Source organism: Juglans microcarpa x Juglans regia, chromosome 2S (genome assembly GCF_004785595.1).
Source record: "Juglans microcarpa x Juglans regia isolate MS1-56 chromosome 2S, Jm3101_v1.0, whole genome shotgun sequence".
Classification (NCBI taxonomy): Eukaryota; Viridiplantae; Streptophyta; class Magnoliopsida; order Fagales; family Juglandaceae; genus Juglans; species Juglans microcarpa x Juglans regia.
Genome location: NC_054597.1, coordinates 7764431 through 7783364, shown reverse-complemented (window position 1 = coordinate 7783364; position 18934 = coordinate 7764431). Strand labels below are relative to the sequence as shown.

The 18934-nt window shown below is 35.4% G+C and overlaps 1 protein-coding gene across 1 annotated transcript; it reads left to right on the top strand.

Annotated features, from left to right (window-relative positions):
• Positions 1–10580: 10580 nt before the first annotated feature.
• On the top strand, positions 10581–15010 carry LOC121253646 (probable WRKY transcription factor 13). The gene is made up of 4 exons (XM_041153639.1): positions 10581–10806; positions 10927–11262; positions 11413–11646; positions 14532–15010. Exons 2-4 carry the CDS (start codon positions 10955–10957, stop codon positions 14704–14706), a joined length of 717 nt encoding a protein of 238 aa, XP_041009573.1. The 5' UTR covers positions 10581–10806; positions 10927–10954; the 3' UTR covers positions 14707–15010.
• Positions 15011–18934: the final 3924 nt, after the last annotated feature.

Here is an 18934-nt window from a genome sequence, read left to right as displayed (position 1 = left end):
TGTATATCTAAACTCATCTATTTTGAATAACTAAAACCCTACTTTGTCTATTTTAGTTAATAACTTTTGTAATATATGAGTCTTCAACTTATCTATTCTTTTTTTTTTCAATATTTTCATCCCCTCATTGCAATGCGTCTATCCCCGCTCAAAATGACAAAAATAACTTAAATAAAAACAAAAATGGAAAGATGGAAGACAAAATGAGTATATCTTGAAATAAAGTAAAACTATAGAGCACCCACGGTAACAATGCACAACCTACGTGACTTTTTTTGTTTTTTTTTTAATAACAAAATGTACTTTTTGATTCTGTCCCTCATACTCTATCAAACAAATGGCATTAGCCTCTCTGCCATCGCTGCCTGTACAGGACAACGCCGATGCCGACAACGGGCTTTGGGAGGCCGAAGACCGCCTCCGCAATATTCTTGCATTTAAGTATAAGCAAAATACATAAACGGTTGTGATCAATCATGTTCGATCTACTACCATTATAAGCCTCCAAATTTGTCATTTCCAAGGCTCTTGATCAGCAGATTCAACATGTGTAGATCCAAACTTTTCATATTCAAATCCAACCTCTAGTTCTATATATGTCTAGATCTTGCACGTACAATCTTAGCTCATCTTCCTCATTACTACAATCATAAAATAGATATCTACAACGTCAAAGTTTGTAGGCTAGATGTTGTACAAACTTTGTAATCCACCAAGTGTACTGTTGATCTATTCAAACCTAGTAGATGACTAATTACGTACATCTCTGCAGTGGTTTTTTTTCTTAGTAATGAAAACAACCACAAACCCAAAAAAGTATGATCGATCGAGACTATTATATTCTCATGGTCCTATTTTCTCTCCATTTTAATAACCTTTCCTTTTCTTTTTCTTTTTCCGGCCGTTGATGGGCACCGTTTTGAATATTGTTCTGGCGTTGGGAGTTGGGACTCCGTCCCGATCAATCGACTCTCTTTGATCAGCATATCTTGATATTTTGTTTGCTTGTTAAAAAAAGAAAAAGAAAAAGAGTGATAAGAAAATCATGATAGTATTCCACATGCTGAATATATTTTAATAAATAAACTTTTCACATTCTTGAAATAAAAGAGAACCTGCAAAGACTATTAAGCACATAATTATTCATATATAGCAAAGTTTGACATTGATCCTTGCAGTCTTGACCAAAGGGTTCATGGGTAGTACTATAGCTCGAAACTTTAAAAATCAACAACTTAGAATTTGTCACCCCGTTAAAGCTAAGATCAGATGATGATATCTTGTAAATTTACACAGCTACTTTTGCTTTATTTCTTATATATGTTTTTTTACCTACCAAAAGCATTCTAGTTACAGTGCGTGAGCAACCTAGAATCACTGTTGCTTGACAGTAAAGCTAGTGCCAATGATGTGGATGAAGTACAAAGAACATCTATTCACAGATACCAAACCATGTAAGTTTGGCAGGCAGGCAAAGTCCTCTCCTGGGCCATGAACTTCCTTTTGTTTAGTTCTTTACTCTTCTTTAAGCAGTTTTTTGAAAGGTGGTGCTACTAGCCACTCACTTGACTTAGCTCCACAGGTGTAGTACTTTTAGTATATTTTAGTTTTTTTTTTCAAATATTAAAAAAAATATACAAATGCACTAGTAATAATTTATTCAAACATTTTTTAAAAAATAAAATATATATACTAGCAATAACTTTGAGCGATACACTTAAAGAGACTTAAAGAGACAAGAATTGACTCCTTAAATTTATCAGTTGGGTTGGGTAGAGTATCGATATTAATAGAACTAACAGTTAGCTAGGTTTTGTAAATCAGGGTCTTCCAAGCTAGTACTAAAGGTAGTAGAATATCCCTGGAGTGTGATTAAAACAATATGATTGTAAGCACAACACGATTGAAAAATAATTCTCTTGATCATGACTTTTGTCAACAAATTATAAGAACTTGGATGTTTGTCCCAATGTCAAGCTTATTATGAGAAACATAATTACCTTGTTAGAAAACTTTTAGACGTGGTAAGTTGTAATGGCAAACATGGGTAATAATGGCCAAGACTTTATAGCATATGATCACTCTCTTTACTCTTTAGGGTAGGCCCCAAAAAACCAATAATCCTAATTACCAAAAGGAGAAGATAAGCCTCTTCAATCATTTGTTGATGCCCAATTATGCGCTCCCAAGTGAGTTGATTAGTTAGGTTATTATTTTGATGAGATTTGAAGGGATAAAAAGGCGTAAAAGATTACGAGAAATTACCATTTAACAAGGAAAAAATAAATTTGACAAGATTTAATTTGTAAGAAAAATTAATTTTAAACTTCTCTTGTAAATTTAATCTCGCTTATATGTTAATTAGTGGTGTAGAAGACCAACGTTTAGCAAGTGTACTATAAGAGATTCGACTTTTTACAAGTAAAAAAATCGATACTAATAACCTTTCTTTTTGTTGTAAAAGACTATTTGCAACGATAATTGGTTGTTAGTACTCCAGTACTTTCGCAAATACAACGTCGGCAAAACCCAAGAGCAATCGACTTCATAAGGGTTGCCACAATAATATCATTTTCAGCTAGCTGAGTTTAGCTAGTGATCTGCACTTAAGATTGATTCTTAATTGATCATTAAGGGTTTCTAATTATTTGTACGTAGTTTTAGATCATAATTGATTCTTCGTTCTGTTTTTATTTTAAGCCAAAGGCCCAAAACACAACCAAAATATATAAATATCATGTTTGAACTCTTTTTTCGTTGTGATCATGATTTTTTTAATTTGTTTCTGAAAACATAGCAAAACTTATAATTTTCTAATATTCTTCTCCAAATTAAAATCGGGGGGGAAAGTACCATGCTTATATGTTGTGGAAAATGGCAATATATACTGGAAATTAATGATAACTAGCAGTTTATTTCACGACATTTACATTTCGTTTGATCAATATATATGTCTCGCTCACAGGTACGTTTTAGAAAAACAAATTGAGAGTCGACACATTTCATTAAATCAAAGAGAATGGGGCAGGTGATCAAGATCAGTTCCATATTTTGTAGTTCCGAACGTACGTAGACTCCGTTTGGATGGTAAGAGTATTTCAGATCACGTGAAATAGCTAATCTAAAAACAGTTTATTAGTTCCCAAACATATCGTAAGGATGAAGATCAGGGGAATGAACAGGCAGCTAGTACTGATCTCGATCTGTTACATGCGCCTCGTGTGAGTTGTTGGGAGGAGGAGGAGGAGGCCAGGAGGCTAAAAGTTGATTTGACAAGCTAGCTTCCGGCCAACTCAACTTTGGCTTCATTCATATAATACGTTAACATCGAATTAGATAAGATATGATCTTTGTGTGGAGGTTAGGTTTCTGCATAAAGTAGAAGTTTTAATAATTTGGTTCCCATTTTTTGCCTATTCTCTAATTTGCAATAAAACACACGTCCCCGCTCTCAGAATCATGGGCCGGGACCCGCATGCAGCTGCTGACTGCTGTTAGTGGCTGCAGCTGTGACTGCAAAACTCGGAGCGCATGCATCTGCTTCGATCGGCCGGAGAATATCTATGTTTTCCATTGAGTTCCATTTAAGTACTCACATATATACATTTTACATGCTCTATAAGGTTCATTGTCACACATAGTGGACAAGATCTCATATATATATATATATATATATATATATATATTTTATAATATTATGTTCTCAATCTTATTCATACTAATAAATAGATTGTGTGACCATGCACCAAGCATATATGTAAAAGAAAAATTAGAGTACTATATCAAATTTCTCTGAGAGAAGATCAACATAATAACATTCCAAAAAGTGTTTCGTTATGTATCGATTCATTTTGGTCACTGTTGTAAAAAATGATGACAGAAAAGTAAAACAAAACAAGAAATCAATCACATGATACAAAGATTTACGTGATTCAGCAACGTGCATACATCTACGAAACTGCATATGATTTTATTGTCTTGAGGAATGACAAATTACACTTGATGCGAAGTTACATTGCTCAGGTTTTTCATACTATTCATAATAGAAATATATATATATATATATATATAGAATTACACGGCGAAAGTCCAAAATTTTCAATTATTGCGTTATTCGCTTGAGTAAGGTGTCGAGCGAACCTCAAGTGAACGCTTTATCTGATGTTTGTTTATGTGAGTGTTAAGCAAACTCTCTACGCCTGAGTTTCACTCGAGTTATCTGTCGCGTGAACTTTATTTCTAGCATTTCTCAAGTCCACAAACTGGGTCCAAGCCTAGCTATCAGCTCAATCTTGCGCTCCATGGCCCAAGCCTCATTAAAACTTCACCAAAAAATCATGACAAACCTTTGTCAAGTTGGATCATCAAATCGAGCCACCACAAGAATAAACCATGCTCCACAAATCTAAGAGTCACAAGAAATTAAGTATCCTTAATCCCTCTCGAGTCCACATAACTCAGATTAATGCTCAATCTCCATAAAAAATATGATGTACCCACAGCTATGTTGCAACTTTAAAGAAACAACACAACTTGCAGGAAGTGAGTACAAACACAATATCAATGCACTACTAAATAGTCTTCTTTTTGCCCTCATGTCATTAAATCTTAATCTAGTCGATTTCTCAACAATGTCTCTTTGGACCGCATGTAATAAAAGGGCACCCAGAGTAGAAATCTCTTCCCATTCTCATGGTCAGGGGTCACGAAGTGGCTATTACTTCATCGGCCTTGAAGACCAACCAGTAGTTACAGATTGGAGGCCGGGCTATATATAGCCCCTCCCCCTTTGGTACAACATGGTAACATACTGATAATCTTGGCACAAAAAAATCTCTCTATAGAAATTCATATATATATATATCTATTTCAATATTTAGGCTGTGAAGTATGTGAGTGTTACTATGGTCTTACCATATAATACACTCCACCGCTGATGAGGATGATTTTGGACAAACGATATTTGTGAAAAAAATCCATGGAACAACTATATCAGACCCAAAACTTTACCGCTGGAGGTAAATACATCCGTTGTATACTCTGATCTAGAGTTTTAAAACACACGCGCACACCTTTTACACTCAGTACTAAAGTTGGCAAGGAAAAAAAGGAGCCTGCTACATATATGATCCACCAAGGTGAGAATCCTCACGGAACAGGTAAATTTTTTTTTTTCAAATATTTAAAAAAAATTAAGATCACAAACTCATTAAAAAATATTTTCTTAATCATTAAGTAAAAATAAAATAAAATCGGTGAGGATTCTCCAGTGGCCTAAGCAATAGTATTCGGAAAAAATTGACCAATGGTAATAATCTACCATATGAAACTGGAATATCTAAAAAACTATATGTATGTTCTATTCTCTGCGTCATGCACTAGATCGTATCGGAGTCTTTTTTTTTTTTTTTTTTTTCTTTTGTTTTTTTGGCTCCTTGCTAGCAAAGAGAATTCAAAACCTTATTGTGGAGTACTTATGAACAAAAACCCTTTCCCAACACATGACAATTCAGATCAGACGTTATTTCAGGCCAGCAGCAAGAAGACAAAAGGTAATTTGAGTACAGTACTGCACAGCTAGTATATATATTGTACAGTACTCTTGAGGTTCACGCGGCACCAACAATATATGTATAAGTTGGCGCACGCATGTCAGCAGCTTCTTGAGCACACCCAGCCAGTACCATATATCCTCGAAGCAAAGCCAGAGTACCCCACCCTTAATATTCTCATTGAACAGTCATTTTCAAACACATTCTCTATGCGAAAGAGAATCATGTACAGATTAACTGATGATGATCAGTAGTGCATGAGAACTGCTGCTTCTACACAGTACTACTTCGAAATTTGAAGTTTGAATAAGGTATATATATGTGTGTGTTTGCTGAAATTATTCGATCGACAGAACTCATTTACGGACGGTATATATATAGTTAGTCCCATTATTCTTCCTAAGCCTGGAGACCAGCGCGTGGAGAGAGAGAGAGAGAGAGAGAGAGAGAGAGCAATTTCCCAAGTGGAAAGCCGCTTCTGCTTTTCTCAATGGCCTCCATTAATTCATGCAGGTTATGGTCCTACCTTTCGAATTGTTGCATTCAAATAATTATCTGGATATATGTTAGGTCCACATTAGCTTTCACTCATGTGTTGATCTTTTAGGGTCTTGATTGGTGTCGTCATTAAAAGCTATGATCAGTAGTGTAAGTTCTTGAAGCTTGTTCCAGTGTGATTAATATGTTCTTGGAAATAATATTTTTCTAAGTTTTGTGTAGATTAAAAATGGACTCAAAAAGTTTTTTTTAGCACCCTTAATTTGTCGACTATGTACATCATCGAGTTCATATATGGACGTTGTTAGAGTATTTCATCACTGTTCTATGAGTACCAAGCTGGATTTTTAGGAAATTAATATGATGTTCCGAGTTCAATATATATATGAGAGAGACTTGATCACTTATCATCTTAATATATATAAACCAATCGTACATCACTGAAGTAATTAATTAAAGCACCTTTGTTTGGAATAATATATATTAATATATATGCTAGCTGGAGTACTGATGATTCTTCACATTTGGGATGGAGGCAGAAATTAGACTGAGAAATACGTACAAATCATCATGTATACAATCGAGAGAGAGAGAGAGAGAGAGAGAGAGAGAGGTCATTTCATGACAGCTTATTATTGAGGTGAGAAGGGCATGGGATGTCTCTGCAAAGGCAGGATCTTAGACAGCAGATTGCAGTGTGAGAGAGTTTTGGCTCTGGGGGATCGAGACAAGAATCAGAGACAAAAGATAGAGAAAGATCAAGATATAAGAGAGGTGGGCGTGGTGCAATCATTCCATGGAACTGGCGGGGATGATCGATACCCTGATCATCAAAACCTGTCTTTCACACTCAGGACGTTACATGTTTATCTTCATCTGATCTGCATCAAATTAAGGAAATAATCTTGATCTGTTAATTATAATAAACTCACTACAAGAAATTTGATCTTTTGCCATAAATTTCTTTTCCAAGACACGTAATCGTGGCAAATAATTAGCTTATTACACGAGAACTGCTCGTGGGAAAAAAAACATGAATGTAACTACTTTAAGAATTCTTGGGGATCATCAGCATGTATAACGTCTAGATCACAGAGGGCCCAATCATAGAAAATTACGAAGCACCACCAAAGATCACTTGAAAAAAAAAAAAAAAACTTTATCTCATGACTAACAAAAGGGACATCGATCGTAATACAACAAATAATATGCTAAACTGGTGTTTTCGACAGCATTATAACAAGTTCTACTTTCGGTTTTAAATTTAATTCTTAACTTTTTTTAGGAGAATATTTTAATATTAAAAAGTACTCTTAAAAGGTGAAAAAAAAAGGACATTCAGTAAAATCATAACAGTCTTTTTTAATAAACTTTTATGTCTTTTTGGCCAAAGCTGGAAATAATAAGTCGATAAAAGCTGAAAAATGAAGTAATGGAATGTAAACTAAGTGGCATAATGGCCACCTATCTATAAACAGAGACAAAAAGAAATGATGCGGCCTGTTTGCCAGCCACTACCCCATTCCCTACTCCCAAGTTACTTATAAATTAGGGCCAAGCCCTAAAAAAAACATATTTAAGATCACTCGTTGTTGGTGAAGCAACATATTATTATTATTCCCACAGTACGTACGCGGTATACCATCCTAACCTCATAAACACGTCAGCTCCACGCATGCATGAAGTAATGAAAACCTAAAGCTAAAGGCTAATTATGAGTTTACGTTAAATAATCTCGAAATTGATTTCGAGTCCTTTTTATTATATATATATATATATATATCGTGGTTTACCAACATGGATTGCTTTGAAATATCTCTTGGAGTATTAAACTTGTTGAGTGTGGTTTGATTCATGTTGAAAACGTCATTGCAGAGATTTGATTTGACTATGGCTTAGGAATGTGCAAACCCTCTCCCCACTCTAACTCCGTCTGACCTCAACTCTGATTCCGATTTCGACTTTGATGGAGTCAGAGTGGTCGGAATTCGGAGTCGGAGTCGAAGTTCGGAGCTTCATGGAGCTCCGAACTCTAACTTTTTTTTTTTAAAAAAAATATAGATGTAAAATGACGTACATCTGAATTTAAAAAAAAAAAAAACTAAACGACACCGTTCCACTTAATATGGAACGATGTCATTTCTTCACACAGGGGTCCAAAACGTAGGACTCCCCTTTCTTCATTCTTCCCCTCACTCTCATTCCCTTCTTCTAATTCTCTGAATCTTCTCTGTTTCCTCTCTGAGTCTTTGTTGCTCTGTTCCCATTTGCCGTTGTGATCTTGCCATCGTCTGTGCCGTTCAGCCTTTGCAATGCCGTAACTCGTAAGTATAGTCCGAGGCTCTGAAGCCTAAATTAATTAATTTTCGTAATTTTTATTTTTTGTCATGATGATGGGTTGCTTGGAATTATTTGATGCTTTACATTATAACAATTGTTTTGGGTCTAGTTGTTGGTTGTTGGGTTGCTTCTAAATGTAAAATGAAATGGATTACAGTGGAGTAGAACACTGTGGAATGGCACCAGTGTATGCAGGGAACGTGTTTGTGAAAATGAAACTATGAATTGTGAAGTGTTGCTGAGTTATGAGACATGTTTAATTATTCTGGAGTTCATAAGAATTTTGGTGACTATCCTGTGTACTCTGGTTTTATGCTACTCTGATCGAAGCTCCGAACTCTGACTTCGAGCTCCGAACTCCAATCGGAGTCGGAGTCGGAGGGTGTTTTGACCTTCGACCCTAGTCGAAGTCGGAGATCAGGGGTGGGCACTCTGACTCCGTCGAAGTTGGAGCCCACCCGTACTGTGGCTCGATCCTGGCTCAACTGTGGCTTAAGTGAACCCCAAACAAATTGTTCGCTCAACATCCACTTGACAGTCCACTCGAGCAAACCCCAGGCAGATTGTTCGTTCGACACACTGCTCGAGTGAATGTTCGTAATTAGGGTTTTTCCACACTTTACAGTATAAATCCATGTTATTTTTCATTGTATTGTGATTTTGAGTAGCCAGAATACAGAGAGAGAAAAAGAAATCCTTTTGTGAGATTCCTAAGAGTTCATTGGGTGTAATATTGGGGCTATGTGATAGAGGATTTTGTGATTGATCACTTGTACTCCACCTTTGTTGATAGTGAGTTCATTGAGGCCGACTCCGCCTATGGACGTAGGCTCACACGAACAACTTAAATCTTGGTGTTCTATGTGTGATCGTTAATTTTTTTTTTATTTGCTTCTGCTATTTCACTTTAATTTAGCCGCTGATAACCAATTAATCCCAATAGAACTAAGTAATGTTTGGTAGCTAGAGAGATTAGACTTCAATTGCTACGGGTGCCGTTTGATCACTACAAGAAAATTGCTTATTTTTAGTCAGTTATTTTCTGCGAAAATGCTTATAATTTCTTGCCAAAATGAGTTTGTTTTTGTCGCAAATGGTCGTTCTCGTCACAATTAATTCTCATTTTTCTTGTAGTGGATTAAGAAGCGCCATCTAATTACATCCTCATGATAAAGTATTAATTAATCACGTATATCCACCAAAAGCGGTTTATATAACGATCATATATATGATCTGTTCGGATCATGAGGATGCAACACAAACAGGTACCACGATAAGTAATAATCCAAGGTATGCTTAGAATTATAATTTCCCATGATCCGTAAAATGCATGCTTACAAGGCTGTGGATGTCCATGCAGAACTTTTTCGCTTAGAGAAAGAACAAAAAATTTACCAAATATTGTTTATATGCTTAATTGAATGACAACAATATTATAATAGGATGGTTTGGAGTTTGAGAAATGGTGGGTAGCTGGATGCAGGCCGGGGCAGCTGAGTGAAGTATATAAAGTTGTAATCACCAAAAGAAAGATGATGAGAAAGGCGAGAAGCTTTATTTTCTGCAAAAGGTCAAATAGGGCCTCTTTTATTAATCATAACAATATCTTCACAGCTGATACAAAGAGATGAGAGATTTGCACCAAAGATTCATCATCATTGCCATCTGATCATATTCCTTTCGGGCTGCCCAAAAGAAACCCTAGCTAGAAATTAAATTGAGGATGCAAAAGAAACCCTAGCTAGAAAGTGAGTGATCGATATTATAAGTATAAACGTCTTTTTGCTCTTTTTGAAAGTTTGTGGTGAATCATAATAATTTTGATCATCACTTGTGCACTTTGTATTTTCGGATTTGTCTTCTATTATTGTGCACTCATCTATTTTCACTTTTATCCTTGGATCCATTTGGGCAACTAGCAGTAGCACGGGTTTTCTGTACAGTACTTATTAATGCAAATGACCATCCTAGCTCATGTGTCAACCAAATTAACCCGCCACTGCTTAATTAGTCTGCTAGCTCTCAGCTCCCAATACTTGTCGTGTTTTGTTGACCTCCTTGTAAAAAGTAGTAAGTACTTCACATTCCACTAGCTTCCCGTGCGACACATGACCTTTTTTATCTTAATCCTTTTCAGGTCATCCTTTCATTTTTCTTTATTTTCCATCTCTCTCTCTCTCTCTCTGATTTTCTTTTCTTCTTTGGTAGTAAGGTTGTTTACTAATAGGATAATTCAAAAAGAGGGGAGATAGAGATCGGAGAAATTAAAGAGAGAGCAGGAAGAGCAAACGGTCTGTATATAGCTATCTAGCTAGGTATTTGAACAGTACTTTCTTTTATCAGTAATTCTATGAGTATATCTATCCTAGAATCGTTTGAGAGAGCCTCTTGTACGTACTGCTTCTAATCTCGAGTAGTAAGTACTGTTTGTAGTCCTAGATATATATATATATATATAGATAATATTCCTTATTATCGCAGCACTGATCCTCTCCTATAAAAGGAACTCAGCACCTTCATATTTGATCTTCAACAGTACTCTTCATAGAGATCTCGTAACAGAGATGTCAACAACTTCCCAAACCATGCTCAACCATGGCCTCTTAGAGGATCAAGATCCGGTACCTTCACATATGGGTTTTTTTCCTTTCCCTTCCAACTTGACCAGCTTGCCTCCTTTGGGATGCCACCAATCTAGATCTCTCAAAGCATTCAGTACCATACCTCCTTCACTTGCATCAGATGCACCTTCCAGTAATCTCAGCGAAACTTTTTTCTCTTCTGCCACTACTAAGCAAAGAGAAGACATAACATCTGCAGGTTGTAGAGGATCCCAGCTACTTTCCTTGAATAGATCAAGCGCAAATCTCTGGTAAAGAGACAGCTTTTTATATCCATCCATGTAATTATGTTCCTTTTTTAAACGCTCCATGCAAATTATCTCTCTTTCGGATCTCTCTCTCTCTCTCTCTCTCTCTCTCTCTAATGAGTTGGGTTTTGAATGAATGGTTAATTAATCTAGGGCATGGGGAGATGTGGGTGAGAGCTTAACAGGCAAGAGAGGCGGTGGAGATCTAGATCATCATCATCATCATCTAGGGGTTTCTTCCATGAAAATGAAGAAGATAAAGGGGAGGAGGAAGGTGAGGGAACCTCGGTTTTGCTTCAAGACCATGAGCGATGTGGACGTGTTAGATGATGGTTACAAGTGGAGGAAATACGGACAGAAAGTGGTAAAGAACACCCAGCATCCCAGGTTAGACAAATCAAAATCTTTTCATTTTTTCTTTATTCCCTTCGGTCGATCGTCAAGATCAAAAGTTTAGATCATAATATTGTGCTATGGTGTACCCCATATGCATGCCATGCCCCCCTTTCGATTTCATTAATATTCTAATTCATGTTATCATAATTAGTATATGTTAAACGGTTAATGCAGAAGAATTAGATGGGTAAAAACACGCTTGAGGCGCAGTATGATTAATGACAATATATATATATATATATAATATATATATGTATACTTGTGTGTGGGTTAAAGTGCAACTGCACTAACACTAGTACCAATTTCTTAGCTTAAGATCAGAAGATGCATGTTTTTCCTGCGGAAATTAAGACCAAGAACAGAAGTGATCATTGAATTTAAGAAACACACACACACATACAGAGTACATATCAGTCATGCATTTTACTCAAAACAAAGAAAGCAAAGTTCAGTTCTTAGTTCCTCATGAGTACTACTTATTCCTGATCTAGGTGCTATATATACGTTTTACGAAGTCTCCATTTGTTAATTATGTGGTTAATGAAGGATTTGAGAAAGCAAATCTAAGTGTTGATGATTGATGTGGCGCAGCACACGGCCAGATCATAAACCACGTTTTTCTGTATATATATGCAACTCACGAGCAATTGCACGGATAACTGGAATTCCTCCTTAATGATTTGTTAGCACCTCTTTTTGTTTTGGTTCGGTTCTGCATGTGATCGACCGCTTAGTAAAGAAAATATAAATTTAATTTAATTTTTTTTAATTTATATTCTAGCACTTTCTTATGTCTGTCATATATACTCTGATGATCCCTTGCTAAATGATCCCAACATGCATATGAAACAGAAATAGAGAGTTAAAATCTGAACTCAAGACCACGCACTAACCCAAATGTCACCACTGCATTAAGCTTAAACTTATAAAAAGATGAATTTAATGATTTAATTATTATAATAATATTAGTAAATTTAATAATATTAGTGCATATTCTAGAGGCTGCTGTATAAAAGAATCCGGATATATAAAGTCAAGGATAATAATTTTTTATGAATGATTTCGGCTCTGAATTGGCATGTCCTCTCGAGTCTAGCTAGTTGCAGGTAGAAAAAGAGAAATGCATAATGATACATGTTGAAGTACTCACTTCTTCTGCATGTGGTTCATATTTTCCAACAAATCATAATGGACTCGAGAGAAAATTGTACTCCAAGTGTCGAGCTAGCTACCTAGCTTTTTCCCAAGTTAATTTGAACATGAACCTGGGTTAGGGTTTTTACTGTTGAAGGGTCGAATTTTGACCGTTAACGTGGGTACGACGTTGGAGATGTTTGGATATTAGGGTAATGCTAATCATGCTAATTAACCCCGTATTAATTCTACCCAGGTTAATTAATTGGGTTCTCGTCCTGATGATCATGATACCCTTTTGAAGTTGATGACACAATGAAAAGTAGCTTTAAAAGGAACAGCTAATTAAGTTTCCTACCCTGGCTTTGATCTGTCTCTTCTGTCGTGTAGCTGTAACGAAGTTTCCTACAATTAGCTAGCTCTTGATCTTATATAAGTAAATATCACGATGATTGTTTACTCAAGGATCGATCAGAGGGACCGGAGGAAGGCTTTGTAATCATGCATGTTTTTCATGTCTAGGAGGGACCATGCATTTTGGAGTACTGCATTATATGGGATCTTTCTAGGGAACCCACATTAGTAATTAGATAATTACAACTATATATATATATATATATATATAATATTATTTTTAACAAAATTTTGGGGGCCAGTATCGATCCCCAATTCTATATAATATCCCCCGGCCATATCGAATGCTCCTGCCTTGTAACTAATTATAAGGTACTGGTGATTACATGCCGACGTGATCGGGTGGTAAAAGGTGTATTTTTTTTTTTTTTTTTAACGCACAGTTTTCATGTCATCGGCACACGATTTACCATGATCGAATATTTTGGAAAAAAAATTCGTGAAAAAAATCCATATTTATTGTAGTGTTACTACAAAATCGAAGCTGGATCGATATATAGATGATCATTTGAATTTCTTTGAGTAAATCAGATTCCTTTTCTAATAATCTAAATTAAATTAATTTAAGAAGTAATCATTCTTTTTTATATATATATATATTATGTGTGTATATATATATATATATATATATATATAGTGTTACACAAATATCATAGTATTAGTCGTAAGTCCATCAGCTTGTAGATCGAGTAATGTTAGATGCAATCATGCATTGTGCAAGCATCGTACACTCTTTTAAAAAAAAAAAGTAGAATTCATTATTAAAAAATTAATTTTTTCATGTAGATCTCATATTTATTCACTTTTTTTAAAGGAGTGTGTGGTACTTGCACACTTTATGACCGCAAATATCATTTCTCATTAATTATTGTACATCAGCTGATCAGGATATCATACAGTAAATATGGGACCAATAACCTTTTTATATAATATATTGTTGTCGGTCTTTTAGTTGTAATTATTGTTAAAGATTTAATCAGTACTGTTATAGAATCACATGATCTTATATATTGTATTTATAAATCTCTCCCAATTGATCATCTGGACCTTAGAATTCAAACGTACAGAAATTCTTAAAGAGTACTTGATCGTATATGTTTGTACCTTAATTAAATAGCCATGCACTGTCAATTTGTATTAAAAAAATAAATTAATTCTCATGATGTGCTTCATATATAATTAATATCTTATATAATATATATTGTGATCATGATCAGTGACTCGCAACAAAACATGATGATCATCTCGAACTGGCTGTAATAATTAAAGTCCTAATTTAATTTGTTGGGATTTTTGAATAATTTTGATGCATGCATGCATGCATGCAGGAGCTACTATCGTTGCACACAAGATAACTGTCGAGTAAAGAAACGCGTGGAGCGATTAGCGGAGGACCCAAGGATGGTTATTACAACCTACGAAGGAAGACACGCACATTCCCCGTCCCACGATATGGAGGATCAGTCCCAAACTCCATCCCACCTTAATAATTTCTTCTGGTAATACTTACATGATGATCTAATATAACTGCTTATTTTGGACGAGATTTTTCATCTCAAAAAATGTCTTTTTCGTCACAAAAAGATTTTTAAAACGAAAATGACCGACTTTTTGGAATGCAAAATGTCGTCCAAAGAAAGCATTAATTCATGTTGTAGTAGTACTGAATCATGGATATATAATGATCCTCGATCCATTGTGCTTGTTGTACGTACGATGAGCTGCTGGCATTGCTAGCTAGCTGTGCATGCCTTTGACGGACAGTCATGTTGGGGACACCGGAAATAAACAGTACTAATGTTTTGTAAAATATATGCCCAGGTTTGTTGGGTCTTTGCATGTACTAAGTCTTTAAGTTTAACGCCCTGCATCATAAAGAAAAACTTTCATTTCAATGAACTAATAATTATTGGCACCACTTTTCAACTAATTTATATATATATATATATATCACTATAAAAAAAACGGATTTTTATGATTAATTTATTGTAATTAAAAGATTATTCGTAATTAATTTTAATTGTAAATAATTATTTTATTAAAATTAACTGGTCGCAAATAAATAATTTTCTTGTAATGTATATATAGTAGATTTTGTTTTTCTGTCAAAGATATTTATAAGGTCAATTGGCATCACATCCAGATAGGTATATAATATATCTTGCATGCATGCGTACTCCTTTATTTCGGGCCGGGAAAGTGATAAAAGTCGACCGATCGAACACCTAGCCATCAAGTAATTATAACTTGGTTTGGTTATTTCTCTCTCAAAATTAACCTTGATCAAGTACCACTCGATCGATCCTGATCTTAATTAATTTCACCGGGTAATTTCATTCTTCCTAAATTTGTTATATATAGTTATTATATAGGTAATTAATATTTAAGGGACTTATAGACAGTTTAAATATTGTTACTTTCAAGATTTTAGATATGACTGTCAATTAATAATTGACAGAGTTGCCAAATATTCATGCTAGCTAGCTAGCTCCATTATTAATTGATCTCATGACTTCAACTGCGACAAGCTAGCTAGCACTCAATACCTGCTCGCCTCGCCCATAATTAAATATATATATATAGGCTTAATTATGGGCGAGGCGAGCATATATATCCTAAGCAAACTTGTAAATTATAAATAAAATAAAAAATATTATAGACATTTAAGGAGGGTCTTTCACATTATTGATATACAAAATAGCAGTAGGAATAATCTCTAAAGAAATACTATCAAATAAAGAGTTTGTCGTTGCCCGTTGCGCAACCGAGTGCACAAATCGATTTTGGGATCGATTAATCTTGTTAGAACTCTAGCCTATGTAAGATTTCAAAGAGTTTGCAATGTCGTCCGAAATTGGTGCTATTTGCCAGATCTGCTCCTCTTTATAAATAGAAGAAATCACCAACTGAGAGTCTCCAACTAGAGAAATGGAGGGATAGTTGAGATGTTCCACCATTTTGAAAGCTAATTTTGCCTCAAGTGCCTATGCAATCACCGGAGTTGTAGTAAAATTTTTCTTGGTCCAGATTTTGATAACTTCTCCTGTTGAGTTTCTGTTCACTGCTGAAACCAAGGAGAAAGAATTCCTGACTGCTGCATCAAAAGATATGCATATTTGATTTGTGAGAGGTTTTTGTCATTCCTTCTCCACTTTGGTGTTGATCTTTTATTTCCATACATGTAGATTTTCTTGATAAGAGAGGTTCAGCTATTGTGAAAGATTGTGAAGAGAGAATTCCTTATGATTATGGACTTGGTCATTTCGAAGCCTTTAGATAAAATTTAGAATCAGACTTGCAAAAATTTTGAAAGGATGTTCTTCCTGGAAGGTAAGGCCGAGTTTTTTCTGAGGGTATAAAATGAACTGGAACCAATCCTTCATTGAGTTTGCCGCCAGGGAGGATAGATTTGAAGGCCATCTTGTATAACTCCAGAGAATTCTAGTTATGGGGCATTCAATGAATAGGTACAGGAGAGTCTATTCTTTTTCATCACAAAGTGGGCAGTTTATAGAGGGAATGCTCGAAATGAACCTTTCAAAGCGCTCTCTTGTTGGTAGAATATCCCAAAATATTTTCCATAAAAGGAGCTTGTGGCAATCATGGATCTTGAGATTTCAAATTTTCCTCAATGAAATATACGAGATTGCTTCTCTAGAAGAGTTTGCAATAGTTGACGCAAGATGGTGGACACTTTTAACTAAGAAAATCTCATTTTGGGTTTTAGTCCAAATGGTGCAATCCGAAATTTGATTGGAGTTGGGCAAAGGAATTTTAAGAATTTCCTTTATGCTTTCTTGTTGGAACAGAGATGTTAACATTGAGAGATTCCAAGATCTATTATTTTGAAAAATCAGATCTGAGACCTCGAGGGTAGTCGAGAGATTAGTTGTGTGGGTGAAAGGAAAAGGTTTAAAATTTTCCAGAGTTGGGATCCAGGGGTCAAGCCAACCTCTCACAGAAAAACCATTTGTAATTTTGAAACATGTACCTTTTCCAGCAATGGTCTTGTCTTTAGAATTCATTTCCAAAGACTCGAGTCAGTTACCTTTTGGGTTGCTAATTCAAAGATGCTTGATTTCAAATATTTCTTGGATAGGAGCTTGTGCCAGATACTATTACTTGGTTGGCTCATTTCCCATCCTGTCTTTGCTAACAAGGTTACATTCATATTTTTCATCAGTCTTAATCCCAATCCACCATCTTTTTTAGGTTGGCAGATAGTTTTCCATGATTTTAGGCAGAGCTTGTACTTTTGATCATTTGCTTTTTCCCACCAAAATTTTTTGAAACTAATATTCAGTTTCTTGCAGATTGATTTTGGAAGCATGTGCGTTGACATTTGATATGTGGGGATGACGCTTGCTACTGATGAGCATAGTTCTACTGGCTTGAGAGAGCATTTTTTTTTATTTCCAACCATCCAGCCTTTTATTTATTTTCCCCAACATTTCTTTGTAGTCATATTTCCTGGATCGACCAAAAGTTGCCAACATTCCCAAGTATTTTATTTTTGAAGTTGACTCTTTGTATGGCATATTCTCTGAGATTACTCTTCTTGTTGCTTGACTAATATTTTGAGTAATGTAGATAGAAGATTTGTTTTGATTGATGCGCTGGCCAGACCAAGTTTGATATTTCTCTAGAGTATTGTTGATCGCCTGAATTGCCCTTCCTTTTGATTTTGCAAAGATAATTAAATCATCTGCAAAAAGAAAGTGAGATATTGGAGGGCTATCTCTGCTTTTAATACCTTCTTGCTTTTGCAAAGCTTCTGATCTAACTAATAGTCTTGAGAGTACCTCCGTACATAGGATGAACAGAAAGGGTGAGATGGGGTCGCCTTGCCGAAGACCCCTTTGTGCATTGAACAGACCTTTTGGGGATCCATTGATGAGAATAGAGAAAGAGGCCATAGAAATGCATTCCTTAATGAGATTTATCCAGGTCGAGTTGAAACCCAAAACGCTCATAACAACATAAAGAAAATTCCATTCAATCAAATCGAAAACTTTTTCCATTTCTAGCTTTAATGCTATCTGACCTTTCTTCCCCTTGTGATGCTTTAGATGCTGAAACATCTCATGAGCTATTGTAGAATTTTCCTTGATATTGCGACCATGTACGAATGTTGTTTGGAAATGGAAGATTATGGATGGAAGGGATTTTTTAAGCCGATTTGCCAGAATTTTTGTAATGATTTTATAAATAATATTTGTCAGGCTTATTGGCCAGAAATGTTGAGGGGAAATTGGGCTTACTATTTTTAGAATGAGGGCTATGTGGGTGTGATTTATTTGTTTCAGAAGTTTTCCACTTCTAAAGAAAATTTAAACAGCCGCAACCACATCTCTTTTGATAATATACCAGTAATGTTTGTAGAAAATAGCTGTCATCCTGTTTTGTCATGTGCTTTATGGTTTGGGATTTGATTGAGTGCTCCAAAAATTTCCAATTCCGAAGGCATGGCTACTAGGAATTTATTTTCATCCTCTAAAATATGTCTTTCGAAAAGGTTTTCAAGATGCTCCGGGAAAATAGGATTTGTGGAAGTATAAATGGATTTAAAATAATCTATGAAAATAGATTCAATGATATCTTGATCCATTGTCCAATTACCTGGGCTCAACTTGATTGAGTTGGTCTCGTTTCTTCTTCGACGGATAGTCGTCGACAAATGATTAAACTTTGTGTTTAGGTCAGTTGTGGTGAGCCAGTTGATTCTTGATTT

Excerpts from the sequence above, each read along its gene's own strand:
- LOC121253646 (XM_041153639.1), top strand. The coding sequence starts at position 10,955 with ATGTCAACAACTTCCCAAACCATGCTCAACCATGGCCTCTTAGAGGAT. Across the intron at positions 11,263-11,412 it reads AGATCAAGCGCAAATCTCTG|GGCATGGGGAGATGTGGGTG; the intron begins GTAAAGAGACAG and ends TAATTAATCTAG. Across the intron at positions 11,647-14,531 it reads AAGAACACCCAGCATCCCAG|GAGCTACTATCGTTGCACAC; the intron begins GTTAGACAAATC and ends GCATGCATGCAG.